At 31.8% G+C, this 15,288-nt stretch overlaps 1 protein-coding gene across 1 annotated transcript in view; it reads right to left on the bottom strand.

Moving 5' to 3' along the window:
- DCDC1 (doublecortin domain containing 1) overlaps positions 1-15,288 on the bottom strand; it is a 382,228-nt gene that overhangs the window by 281,750 nt on the left and 85,190 nt on the right. Inside the window, exon 9 of the mRNA XM_033119858.1 lies at positions 10,223-10,389. Within this exon, the coding sequence (XP_032975749.1) occupies positions 10,223-10,389 (167 nt within the window). The remainder of the gene's footprint in view (positions 1-10,222; positions 10,390-15,288) is intronic.

Here is a 15,288-nt window from a genome sequence, read left to right as displayed (position 1 = left end):
CTACTCTGAGTGATACCTTGTATGAAAGATCAAATCAGATTTAAGCAACATTTAAAAAATACTTCTAATTTATAGATGATGTGATACAGAATTGCACACCTGAAATCTATGTAATTTTACTAACAATTGTCACCCCAATAAATAAATAAATTTAAAAAAAATACTTCTTTCCATATCTTGTGTAGTGTCTGTATGAATTTGCTTTCTTGAAACATGTATCTCCTTCCTAAGGTAAACTCAAGCTTATGCTTTCCAAACTCAATGATTTTCATTCCCCATCCACAGTCCTCAAGCACTTCAGGATTTCAGGTACTTCAATCCTGAGTTTAAAGAAAGCCTTTGTGGCCTTGGGTTTACATTCAAAATGGGTCACAAATATAGCTTTTTTCCTAACTTCCAAATAAAGTTAGACATACAATCAAAGAGGTATAGTGACAGAATCAACCAAAGAAGACAATCTTTATAAAATTTGTATTCCATCACCAGACCATGCTACCTGTATGGTTTATGAATTAATATATTTATAGACTCTTATAGTAATTATCACAGAAATAGAACAATTATGTCATATTGGGGAGTTGTTGATAGAGTTCATTTTAAGTGTAATCATGTAAAATATACCCAAAGCTTTTAAAATTCTGTTTTGACATTTCTTCTTTATTTGATATACCGTGAACCTCAAAAATATGGGCCACTCCCAACCTCTGAGAGGTCTTATCTATACCCAATGTCCTTATTTCTTCAACATCAATTCTTTCTTTACCCCTATTCCCTTTAAGGTTTCATTAGCTTTCAAAGGTCACCAATAACCTTTTTTGTATCAAGTACAACCTGTTTGAAAACATCTTACTCATTCACAAATTTATGCCATTGCCTACAGACGTCTCCTTTTCAATCTCTCCCCCTATCTCACTTAACGAACCATTCCTCACCTACTCTAAAGCAAGGACAGGGCTCTAGTCCCACTACTACTCTACCTGCTGTCTTGTTTTGAACAAGTATCTCAACTGCCTTATCTATAAAATTAGTAAGAAAGGTAGCACTTATATGTGAATCTAAAAAGAAAAAAAACGGCAAATTCATCCCAACAAAATGAGAAATGTGGTGGGAAATAGGGGCTAGTGGTGGGAAATAAAGGGAGAGGTTGGTAAAAGGGTACAAACTTTCAGCTGTAAAATGCATAAAGGCTAAGAATCTACCGTAAAAGATGATGACTATAGTTGATAACACTGTATCGTATCATTGAAATTTGCTTAAAGAGTAGAACTTAAATGTTCTCACTATATATATAATGATATCGTATATAGTGATGTATGTTAAGTAACAGATGGTGGGAATCTTTCACAATGTTTACTTTAAATATCTTATAATTTTCTTTCTCAATTATACCTCAATAAAGCTGGAAAAAAAATTATACATATAATGATGACGATGATGATAACTAATGCCTACTGACCACTTACTATTTCCCAGGTACTTTGTTAAGAGTTTTTATATACATTAACTATCTAATCCTCACAACCACCCAATTTGCTAAGTACAGTATTGTTATTGTTGTTGTTATACTTATTCTCTATAAAACTAGAGGGCTAGATTAGATGGCCTCTAAAGTTCATTTCAACCTTTAAATGTTTCACTCTATTATTCACATCCTATTTTTAATCTTTGTTTTATTTACACTCCCATACAACATAGAATCTGACCTACATATATTTTAGTACTTAATCATATCCTGCAAAGAATGTTTCTTAATAGTTTCATGTGGGTGTGCATTATCTTTTAAAAACAAGAATGTAAGCTTCCCAAGGCAAGGTCTTGGCTAGTTCTCCCGTATTCTCAACCTGGTTAACATTACAGACAGAGCAAACTAGGAGTCCTCAATACTTCTTCAACATTTCATTTTCTTCTTTGGTTCTCTCGTTTTTTGTTTGTTTGTTTGTTTTTCAGGAAGGGGGGATCTTTTCTCACCAAACAAGATAACGTTAATTCAGTGACTGCCAGAATCATAATCCCCAAGGATACCACACTGTATAGTTTATTTATAGAGATCCTGAAAGAGCGTCCTACAGGTGCCCATCCGGTGGTTAGATGGCAAATAGATTGTGACCTATGTGGGTCTGGGGTTTTTCCCCACAATTTTTGTGGTTGTTTTGTTTTGTTTTGTGAAGACTAGAGCATCTTACCTACCCAACACTGAACTAAACTCAGATCATATGTTAAAGATCCTTTGTTAGTCATAGAATGTGGAATCCAATGCCAGTATAATTGTGGTATCTAGACTGAATTTCTTTGTTCTAGAATAGTACTGGCCAACAGAATTTTCAATAATGATGTGGCTGTTGAGTATTTAAAATGTGGATAGTGGGACTGAGGAACTAATTATTTTATTATAATTAATTTAAATTTGAAAACCACATGGGCATAGTGTATTGGACAACACAGCTCTAGAAGATTTAACTCCCTTGTGGCTTGCCAAGGCTTAAAACTAGTTATCTTTTCAGTACCTTTTCTCTATGCTACCATTCTCTTATCTGAAACTTTCAACATTTACTTCCCAATGACATATATTGTATTGATAAATTAACTCTTCCCATTTCCTTTTTCCACGCATAATTGGCTTTGCTTAGGAATTGAAATCTTTTAAAAATGTAATAGGATGCAGTTACATTTATTTTTTAGGTAAATATGTAGAATTCATTTTCTGGCATAGTTAACTCAAGAAAATTTGACTGAAGAGAGTAAGAAATTAACGCTATACTCATTTCCATCTTTTGTTGCATATATAAAATACGAACAAATGACGAATTGGACAATCAGCAATTTGTTATGACTTATGTATTCCAACTAAAGCTATTAACAACAGGTGAAAGGAAACCACTATATGTCTTTTAATAAAATAAAGCAAACCAACGATTTCCAAAACGTTTATACTTAGGAGTCTCCCTTTCATCAATCAGTAGTCAGCCTTAATAATCAAAGATTTTAACTAACAATCACTTGACAACATTGATCAATTTGAATAGAAAATAGAAAATACAAGTCAATCCTCAAGACGGTTGGTTTTCCTCCCCCTAAGAATATGCCTTCAATACTGTTTTAGTTCTTCAAGGGAAAGAAAAAAAAACATTCATATTCTTGTCCATTCACACAAACCTCTCGGTGAGCATTATTGTTTTGGGAGGAGGGGGCAGCAGGCAGGGGGTCCAGGATGTTGACGGAACAGATAGGATGTCAGGTGAAGATAGAATACTGTGCCCTCTCTAACCAGCTGAAGACTCGGCATGATTGTTTTCTTACAAATAATACCTGTGGGTGTTGAAACTGTTCAGGGAATCTATCAAACACACTCTTTCACTTTGCTGCTATAACTCTATAAAATTTATTCTCTTTTCAAAAGAGTCATAGGCAATAATACCTGTTGGTGGTTGAGTAATTTAAAGAAAATTTGTCAGATCTACTTTCACTTATTTACCAGAACAATTCTATACTTATTTGGAGGCTTTAAAATGCAACATTTTCTACTCAGTATGATTAAAATGTTCAAAAATGAGAGATATTCATCTAGCTAAAGAGTTGTCTGAAATTATATACAAGTAGAGATAATATATTAGAATGGTTGAGGATAAAACTGTGATCAGAAAAGGAAAATAAGTTAATATTATACTCATTTCTATTTTTTACGATTATAAAAGTCATTCAAACATAGACATATGAGAAAAGAAAATACCTAAACACTATAACATTAAAGGGAAAAAATGCATTACTATTTTATTAATGCCAAATTGTTCTCAGGGACTTCTGAAGGCCCAGGTCTATAAACTTATAAAAGCTATCTATTCAAATTGAAAAATAGATAAATGGAAGAACAAAAGTAATAACATTTCCAAATCAGTTAACAGTCCTTATTAAGTCATCTATACTCATACTGTTTATATTAAGTATCATAAAAGATATAAACGCAAATCTAAAAAATTTTCTATTAAATAACTGGCATTTTCATTCACAAGTTCAGAGGGAGAAAGAGCTCAATAATGTTTCATTTAAAAATGTATTTTTCATACTAGCTCATCCAAAAATATTTTAAAATTAAATAAATTTAATTACTCAAAAAAAATTATCAACTAACACTTTTTAAAGTGTTGATTTAAGGATGAAGATATATTCTTAGATAATCCCCAAATGGAATTTACACTTCATTAAAAATGTTCATAATCACATAATCAGAAAAGTCAATCTTCCTATATAATTATTTTAAAATACCATTTTTAAGGTAAATTGGCTTTTATTTTTTGAATGAGTATTTAATATTAATAAAGATAATATTTTGAATTGAAAGGCACCCAACTGAGATGTAAATAAATCTCTCTGTATTTATACAACTGAATTATCACGTGAAAAAAATCTTTAAATCTAATTTTTTTCAAAGTGATTTATTTAATAAATAGTTTTCATGGTAAAAAGTTCAATTTTAAGCCAGAGAAACATATTTGACATTTGGTAGCATAATTTTAAAAGAATTAGAGGAAAATATAGATTTAATTTTTTTTTTCTTGTGACCTAAACAACTTTATGACAAATCAAATGAAATGTTCCATGCAGATAAATGTGTCATCAATAAATATGGAAAATAAACAGTGTTTCAATATCATTTCTTGTTTTATCTCATTGTAATTTTCCCCCACTCTGTAATAATTACCTATGCACAAACTCTAGATGGCAATATTGCACTTACTGTACTTTCAAGAAAATTGTCACAGTCGGTCCCCACATAGCCTCTTTATCAACATTTTATGTGCCACGGATCTATAGCCTCTTATTATAAGTGTAATGAAGCAGAAGTTATTGAAGCATTTTATTGATTGCTCAGATCACAAGTTTACTGCCATACTGAATTGGCACCTTACTCACTGAAGCAAACTGCTGACACCTTTTTTAAAAAGTGACAACTACATCTATTTCATGACCAGAAATCCATTTTCATCTCTATCAAGACAAGAATGCAATTTTCACTTCATTTAACTGATGTTAGGCCTGCTCAAAGCATGACACTTAGAAAAAGACACAAGTTTAAGGTTCTTAAAATACTTAAAGTAACTAGAATGTAGCTTGGTTTCAGGGGAAAAAATTTCAACAATCACGCAAATCTACAAACAATCTAACATTCTAAAAAATTACCCATCAGAAACTGCAGAAGTAGTTTTCATTTTGAAATATCTGTAACATTATTTTAATGTTTTTAATTGTAAGTTATGTGCAGGTATTATAGATTTTGTTCCAAGGTTTCAAAGGGCATAAAGAAGTTTAAAATTGAAATATTTTTATTATTGCCCCAGGAAGACTAACTCAAGAAAACAGCACAATTTTTAATGTATATATAGATGGGGATCTAAGGTAGAGCAAGTGACTATAGTGAACAATACTGTGTTCTATACCTGGAAGTTGCTAAGAGAGTAGATCTCGGATGTTCTCACCACAAAAAAAAAAAAAAGATAAATTCTGTGAAGTGATGGAGGCATTAACTGATCCTATTGTAGCAATCATTTTGCAATATATAACCGTAGCAAATCATCATATTGTACATCTTGAAACTTACACACAGTTATATGCCAATTATATCTCAATAAAGCTGGAGGGAAAGTAGCTGGCACACTAAAAGAAGTATATATAGAAAATGAAATAGAAATAGTTATTTCTTCAGTAATTTTAGGACCAACACATGATTTTGATCAAAGACACAAGACAAACTGAAAAGACAATCTGAAAAGACAAACTTTCAATACTTCTTTTATAAGACATTATAATACCAAGATTCCTTTAAAAATACATTTTACAACAATCAAATTCTATCAGCACTAAATGTAATTCAAGCACATTTTGAACTAAATCTATTCTGAATAGAATTATAATATTATTATTGGTATCTAAGTATCAAACTTATTGAAAGTGTAGGTAAAGTAAACCAACATTAACTTATAAATTTCTTGACAAAATCTACATGCTTTGGTAAAGGTTAGTTTAATGTAATAATAAAGTACATTTCAATGTTAAACTACAAAATCAATATGTGCTGACGTTGGATGGTCATATTCTCATCTAATTATATGCCTCAAATTAAAGGTTATAGTACAGTTGCAGTCTAAAACGTGAAACATAATTTTTGAAATAGAAATTTAGTGTTTGAGATTTTTAAACTCAATGCATCAAATATGGAGAATTCAGAAATAGCATTTAACAACATTCAAAAAAGTACTTTACTTAAATTGATAAACAAAAAGAACCATATACCACACACAAAACAACTTAAATCACTTAGGCAGAAAATTATACTTTTTAACAAACTTCATTAAGTAATGATCTATTACAAATAGCCCAAGTATATATTTCCAAGTTAAAATTACAGAAATATAAAACTGAAGCTTCAGACATAAAGAGAAATTATCAGTTTTTTTTCAATACAATCTCAAAATTTAGAAAATGCCCCAAGACTGTAAGAAATATTTGAGGGTATTTTACTGTCTATTTTTTTAAGTAATCAAAAAAGCGATAATTTAATTTCAAAGTTGATCATTTCTTTCCAAACTGCTGAAAATTAGGAGTAGGGTTAAAAATTCCTTCAAATTTTTCATGTCTTAAGTACCAAAGGGACTATAATGTTATTCATAATTAAGATGGTGGTTGTTAAGATATTATAGTTAGCTACTCATTTCATTTGTTTCTTTCTGAATTTCAGAAATTGCCATGCAATCTATAACAACTGTTACGCTCTACTGTGAACCACTTTAAATGATTAAAATTTTATGTTTATGAGCTCTTTTAAAAATTGTATTTTAAAAGAAGAGTGCTGTGCATTTATTACATAAAAGTCTGCAGGACTTTGGTGGATTGGGAGGCGGGGGGAGGGAGAATTCAAAGGAGAATCCAAATGGGGAAGATATTTCCAGAAATGAATGTTTCCCAAAAATCACGTTTGTACTTAAGATCAGCCATGCCGAATCATTATTTATATAGCTTTCTGGCCCCGCTCCATAGACTTTTATGCATCCCTACAGTGTTACTGAACAGACTGACATATATTTTGTTTACTGACAGCAACTAAAAGCTCTATGTAGATCATACATAAAGAAGATCATGTTTAAAAATCACTAATATCATTTTAAAAGGTAGTGCAGGCTTGTGTTTTGGCCTCTGTTGAGCTGTGTTAGGCCTATGAATGACAGCCTCCCTGCTTGAAGCACACAGAAAGCACAGCCTTCCTCATTCACTGACAGCACTGTGGCCTTTTCACACGTTCCTTCCACAGCAGTGTTTGTCCCCAAACACTGGAACTCGACACAATGGCATTCCTACTCCAACACCCCCACCAACAGCACCACGACAGAACAAGAATGCTAATGAGATGGAACTGGCCCGATCTAGGAAAGTGTTAACTGCATTTGATCGGGACGAGTTCCTACGACTTCAAACATTACCAATTAAATAGATTCTGCTGAGCTCTGAGCAATTTCTACCATGTTTCCACTTTTAAGGAAATAAATGTGATAAATGTAAGAGTAAGTGACTTTAAGATGTCCTAAATAGAATATCTCATTTTATATATAGAAATCAGTATATATTTATGACCACACTAATGGAGTGGGCTTAATTCAGTTGCACGCTATAATAACCAAGTTAAAGTTAAAAATTGAAAAATGAGTAAGTTCATAAACATAAAACCAGTAGTTCTGACTTTTCTTTTAAAACTACGTGATCACAGTTTACTTAAAAGAAATTTCCTGTGGGAATTCCAAAACATTGACTCAAAGTCTACAATCTATTGACAGAATCCTAGCAAAACAATATTGTTGTTTTTATATATGACCTCAGAAGTGGTATAAATGGAAATGATATAAAGAGTTCATATAGTCCTGTAACTTACAAGCTGAGATTTGTTAAGGAAATAGAAAACGTCATCCATCTCCATTTTACCTATCTAATGATTCCTTAACACAATCTTATATAAAGCTAAATAGAAAAGGGTGTCCCTAAGGTCAAATGAAGTAAATGCAGTTCACATAAAGTTCATTAATGCACAGACGGATATTTGCTGAGTCTTACTCATAAATAAAGCTATTGCCAGGCTTAATACTTAACCACTGATGACCTGATAATGGTACCACTACAGCAACTTTTCCAAATATCGCAAAAATGTTCAATTAAGTCATGATGTAACAATACAAAAGAGACTCAAGAAAACATATAATTGAGAATATCTGAAAAAAATAGAAATTTGCACGACTGGCATACTATGCAAATTTCTATTTCTTTTTCTTCATTTTTGTATAAAAGAAAAAATGTAAACAAGTGTTATTAAAACTGCTCAGTGCAAAAGTTAAGTTATAACAACTTAGCAAAAAAACATGTTCAGCTAGGAATGGCAAAGAGTGTAGGTTTTTAAATATTTCTAAATTTGGGATAATGTTGATGATACAGACAATTTCAGAGATACTAAAAATGTTAATTTTTGTTCATATTTACATGCAATATTTATTTTAATAAAATATACTTTTCATCAATTTTGAGTCATAAAGAAACTTTTAAATTCAAAGCAGTAATTCTTAAAGCATTTTATTTTCTCACAATACACAGCCTTCTTTTCAATCTAATGCAACTGTTTATCTCTGTTCCTATTTTAATTATTTAAGACGATGGAAAAATAAAACATGCCATTACTCCTTTCTGAGCTGTTTCTTATCTCTAACACTCTCACTTTTAATGAAATCTAGAAATTTTTAAAATTTTTTTAGATTTGATGTAAACAGTGCTTTTCTTGCATTGGAGAATGGCCTCATGTTTTCTTTAACATTAAATAATTTTAAACTGTCTAATAAGTGGAATCAAACCGTTTCATACCAAATGATTACAATTAAGTTGGTCACAATCCATTTGATAATATCATTGTATCTTAAAAGTTAAATAATATTTCAGTTAAAGTAATTTAAACACAATAAAATATTTTATACCAGTTTTATATATCTCAGCTTAATAAAGAATATTTAAAAATAAGATTGGATTTTTATTTTCTTATTATAAATAGCCTTATTCATGATAATTATTAATCTCACTTATGGATTCACTGAATTAATTAACTAAGTAAAACAATCGCAATTTGAGAATAAAAGTTTCTCACGGGAAAATGTTTCTTGCTAGTTCTGGATACCTTAGTTCAAGAATTTCCTCCAGTCTATGCAAGCTTTTCTTTTCCAAATCAGACAGCAGGAGGTGCTGTGTGAACACTGAGACTGAATTCCATGCCCATTTCCCCTCCCCCTCCCACCTCCCCCCCCCCACAACACAAAGAATAATAGCATGATGCTTTCAAAATATTCATTTTTCAGCAGCCTGTGGCCTGAGATAATGAGCCCAGTTCTAAACTGAAACCTCCCAGTTAGAAATGTAAAACCTAGTCCTTATTTAACGTGGTAAATTGTATGCTTAAGACCAAGTGCAAAGAGGATTCTAAAACTGTGGCAACTCCATTTTTATTTTATAAATGCCATCAATCATTCTGCTTTACAATGTGATTTCTACTTTAAAATAAATCGAAGTCCCTATAAGTAGTTATAAAAATATCAAAGTCTTCACACACACGCACACTCACAATTATGGAATGGATACTTAAGAAATTAAGGGACAAAATCTACCTGAACCTAATTCAAATATGTTAATTCTATTTCTGTACTTTTAGGTCCAGAAGTATACAAATTAAATAAGCATAAATGAGGTAAGTAACTCTTGATATGAAGTTAATTCACAATTTCATTTCCCAGAATACAATCGGTTATATTTTAGCCCTCCTTCTACAATAACAATTCTGATTTCATACTGGAAAACAAAAAAATAGAAGACTGAACATTTCAACCATCAAATGCCTTAGGAGCTATTCATTTTCTTATTTAAAGTAACTGTCTACTGAATTTTCACATAAGAAGCTGCCTTTGCTTTGCACAGTATGTAGCAAGAAAAGATGAGACATATGACATCCCATACCAAAAGACAGATACAATTAGCCCCATTATTGTTGGCTTTGAGATTACAGAAGAAGCATTTTGGCTCCCTAACGGGCACTGAGCTCACAAAATACATGTCACAGTTCTTTTATGACATGATGCCAATCATTGCCTCTATACAACCAAGTACATTTTAAAACATATAATAAAGCAGTTTTTAAAGAGGGATGACTCACCTGTTTATAATATTTTTTTGCAGACTTTAAGCGTTGGTACAAGGCCAAAAGAACTCCTTGGATGTACATCTTAGCTCCTGAGGGGCTGAAACCTTCTCCCTTAGAGACCCAAACAGGTCCCCGCAAAGGTGTGATGGAATTTTGCAGGCATTTTTCGAGCAGAGGAACTATGCGAGAAAATAAGGGAAAATAAATTCTTTTGACCCGACTGAAATAGACTGCCTGGAACACAGCCCCAATACCAGAGCTAACTCTTAACATCTATTATTTATATCTGACCTAGGTTAAGTCTTAGAGAGGCAATTCCTGCATTACTAGTGGCCACCATGAAGGATGTATTTATATTGAGACACCCCCCATGCAAGACTCCTAAGCTTTGTGAGCACACCTGAATAGTTCTGAAGTGTGCCTAACTAGCTGCACAGAGTGTCATGGTGTGCACTGATTGCCTTATCTTCTCATTTATCACAGATGAGTTGGAACCAACCTTGCTGAAATCTACTTGTATTGTCCTGATAAAACTGTAAGATCCATGTTGTTTCTGTATATAGCTTCCCATAGAGGAGTCTATAAAACATCACCTCTGGAAATTATTCATAAAATATAATCCACACCTTTATAAGCCATCCTACTCAAGTCTTCATTGCTATTGCTTAAATAACCCATAAAACAGGATGGCAAGGCTGTTTAAAAGTAAAGGGAGAGAGAATCTTAAGCACGCATTTTATCATACCTTTTGTTTTTAAGTTTCTGGGAGATAAGCTAGTCAAAGATTTAGGAATGTTGTTCCAGTATGCGCTTTGTAAACAGATAGAGGTTATTTACTTGTGGACCTGTATTGCAACATCCATATGGACTTGACAGACATGTTTATACACTTTTTCACATGATTAGCTTATGAAGTCTTTCTAGTGTAAAATAGTCAAATAACATGCCAGCTAGCTAACATTTTTTAAGATTTAATTTCCCTCTGAAAAGCCAGAAATAAAGAAATAAAAAAATATTTTAGGCACACTTGGGAACTCAGAGAAATGAAAGGATATCATTTGTTTTACTTAGTCATTACTTAATTGTATACATGTGACAAAATATAAATATTTAAAATAACTACATGGCTTGGTTACCTTATTCTGATACATACTTTTGCTAAAAAAAAAAAAAAAAAAAGGAAATTAAATAGATCACCAGCAAAGAAGATAGATCCATGCCATTGGTTATGTTATATGTTGCATATTTTATGCAGAGAAGCCTAGCACAGCAATCTGGAAATTGAATTACAATTAGGTTCAACTGAGCTGCTGAGCGGCTGAGTTATGCAAATGGCCTTTGCTAGTGGTATTCTGCTGAATTTTGCTCGTAGTAAAAAAGTTATGCATTTTACGTTACGGCAGTAAGTTCTGCTACTCTCTACCAAAGCACAATTTAAATTCTTTCTAATATATTCAACACTGAAGAGAACATTGGAAATAGAGTTTAAAATTTTCTAAGACTACTATAAATAAAGTTAAAAGGAAATCATGACTCCATGACTAGACATCTTCAGATGTAAGCATGAAATGCACTCACCCAGCCTAAAATTAATTCCTAAAATTCACACATCAAAACCATTTTTATACTCTTTGAGCAATTGCTTTTCTCCATACATTTTATCATCACAAATACCTCGAACTTAAAAAAATACTCATAAGATCACATATATTATAAAAGAAATAAGAAGTAAAAGAGAAACTTGTTTTCAGGATTGTAACTCCTTAATCTTTCAAAAAATGTATACTATAAATCAATCTTGATAATAATTTTTCCTAAAGAAATTTAGCTTAAGAATCACCAGTGCTTTTAGTTAACTGCTAAAACATTCATCTATTACTATGTGTTAGATTTTAATTTGTACATTTTTAATTAGTACACTCATTTAATCTAGCACAATTTTGAACGTGGAGAGGCATTACATAAATAGCTGTTAAATTGAAATTAACTTAAATAAATTGAGACAAATAGGTAATAAACTTGAATGATTTACATCCTAGATTTAAACTTGAATTGAAACCTGAGAAAATTTTATCAGATTCTCTACACTTGTCACCTTATTCATACATACTTGTCACAAATAACTTTCAATTCTTTACGTCAGTGCAAGGGATTCCAAAGAAAAATTTCATAGACCTTCTAACACAAAACTATTTTTTTCAGAGATTGTATCCTCCATAAGAATTTAAGAAAAAATACAGCTTAGAAAAAAAAACACATAAATTATATCAAAATGCAAGCTGTGTCAGAATTGACACTGGATGGAATAGCTCCCATGCTCCCCATGATTTATGTAATTAGGAATACTATGGAAACCAGAAACAGCAAAGCAAAGAAAGCAGTATTCACAAGCAGGTTTTATAAGGGACTTCAGAATCTGCTCTGAACTTGTTGAATAATCTGTTCAGTATTCCAGAATCTCCCTGCTGGAAGCAAGGTCCTCATTATAACCACGAGAGTGCTAATAAAGGTTAGCCTCTGAACTAGGGATTAGAAAGCTCTTTCTTTATGGAAGCTGCAAACTAGTAACTTTGATGATCTTCTTGAAAAGGAAGACAAAGCACACTCCAAGAACAAACAATGTTTCCACTAAGTAGGAAGGTACAGAAAACATAAGAAAATGATATGCCTAAGTACTCAGAAAGGAAGTAAAAATCATCTTAACATATTATATTGAAAAAAATTGAAAAAATAAAGTTTATTAATCGGTTGGAATTAAAGAACTCTCCATAAAAATGAAGTGTTGGCCTAACATGATAGTTACAAAAGATAACAGAAAAACTGATTTAAAAAAAAGAAGTCACTTGACTTTTCAAACTCAACGATAGATTTTAATGAGTGTGAATTGTTTTTGAAGAGTTTTAGTGGCTAGTCATAATGTTCTATACCAAAAAAAAATGCATGTTTTCTTATCCAATGTTTTTCTCTCTTTTATGTAGAGTTCTCCTTTTCTCTGTTTTTGAAACAAAACTTCCTTCTGTTAAAGAATACTATTGCATAGACATGCAAGAAATAAGGACAATCATTTCGAAAGGATAACAGATGCTTTTGAGCCTTGAAAAGAGCATAAACCTAGATGTTACTATGAGCTAGCAAAGACTACCATAACTATCTAATGAGAAATAATATATGTCTTTCCCAGGGAATGGACTCCAGGATATTATTTTGTGTGTCCTTCCAAACCATGAGCTTCTCCTTCAATCTGCCGTTCAGAAATATTACCTCATTCAAGAAGGCTAGCTGGTTCCTATTACCCTATGTTTCTTTAATATTTGCTTGCTTTGCTATGCATAGCATTTCTTCTTATGTTTGAGGCCTTTATGGTGGTTGTTCTACCTACTTTCTCCTATTTACATGCTTGTGGCAAGAACTTTGCTTATGGCAAGAACTTTGCTTTTCTGTAATTTCAATATTTTCATTAAGCAAGTCCTCAACATTTTTATTAGATAAATGTTGGGAATTAATCCTTCCTTAAATTTATCAATATGCATAGATCAGTCAAATGTGATCATTCCATTGGGATAATTTCCACCACTGGAAAGGCGAAAAGTCATATGGATGATCGCTTTTTTTATCCATTTTGTTTATTCCCAAATTATAACTATGAGGCAAATTGAAATTAATCCAGTAGTTCCAATGGATTTGGAGTTAAGACTGAGGATGATGGGTAAAAAGACCATGTGACCAAAAAGAGTAACTTCACCGGATAGAGTTAGTACTGAGCATCATAGAGTTAGTACTGAGTAAACAGAGCATATGATTAAAAGTGGTATCTATATCAATTTCATAACTATCAACTGATACTTTTCTCACTCATGCTTTTCCATTTCCTTTGTATTTCTTCCTCCTTTTTTCTACCTGTTCATATATTCTTGTACTTCAAGGCTCATATCAAACATTACGTCCTCTGGCAAAATACCTTGTTATTTAGGCACAATTAATTGCTACCTCTCCTCTAAATTTCCCAGAGCTTTGTTTATACTTTTATTTTTCCCTTATTGATTTGTATTAGCCCTTATCTTCTTCTCTCCTGCTTCCATCCTTCCAACCCTTTGGGGTTTGAGGCTATGATGTTTTTCAATTTGATAAAAGCAGTGCTCAATAAATGATTACTGGATGAATAAAAAATACTTCAGATATACTGTGGAAGGTCTTTTAGGTTAGTTTTAGGACCATGAATCCAACTATATACAATCTCTTCGAATCTATCATTTTCTACAACCTAATGAAAATTTGATCAAAATTTGATAAATATACCAGAATTTTGAAGCACAGTTAGGTTATGTACAATTGTTTTATTTTAATTTTCCGTAAAAAATTATTTTGAAGACTAGGAGGAAAATAAATATAAAAGGAAAACAATACAATTTGGTAATGAAGCATTAACCAGACAGGTGAAGCACAGAGGTGGGTATTTTAAAAGTCTGGAAAATTCTTAGTGTTTTATCCTACCCTGTCATAATTATGCTACTATGGGAAAAGACACACAGTGAAACGTAAATAACATAGAATTAATATTAGATTAAGGTAAAAATAGCTATCGTAAATAATAAAGATATTTTTCTCTAAGAACTCCGAACACGATGAGTTCAAATGGTATTCATAAGAAAAACTGTTCAGCCTTCCAGAGGACTTTATATTAAAATCACTTCATCACTGATAAGAAGCTTGAATTTATGTGAATTTATGATGGGGGCAGTACAAGGATTTTTGACAAGGAGCCAAAAATCCTTCTAAAGAGAAACCACAAAGTGAATGGAACTTACCAAGTACATATAGACTGGAATGAACTGTCAAGTTCTATACCCAGCGAATATACATCTCTCTCCAAAAGCAACATCTCACATTAAAAAAGACACTTTGGATACTTTCATTTGAATCAACAACGGAAAGCTAAAAAACATTTTTTTTTATTAATAAAGTTTCAAAAAGCACTGGAAATAGTCAAAGGCTTTAATAACCTGCTTCCAGTTATACATTAAAATTCGTGCCAAGTAAATATCCAGAATCATAATTTACATAACGCTATAATTTTCACA

The sequence above is a fragment of the Rhinolophus ferrumequinum genome, chromosome 11 (assembly GCF_004115265.2).
Source record: "Rhinolophus ferrumequinum isolate MPI-CBG mRhiFer1 chromosome 11, mRhiFer1_v1.p, whole genome shotgun sequence".
Classification (NCBI taxonomy): Eukaryota; Metazoa; Chordata; class Mammalia; order Chiroptera; family Rhinolophidae; genus Rhinolophus; species Rhinolophus ferrumequinum.
Note: the sequence above shows the minus strand (reverse complement) of the source record. Positions and strands in the feature narration are given on the sequence as shown.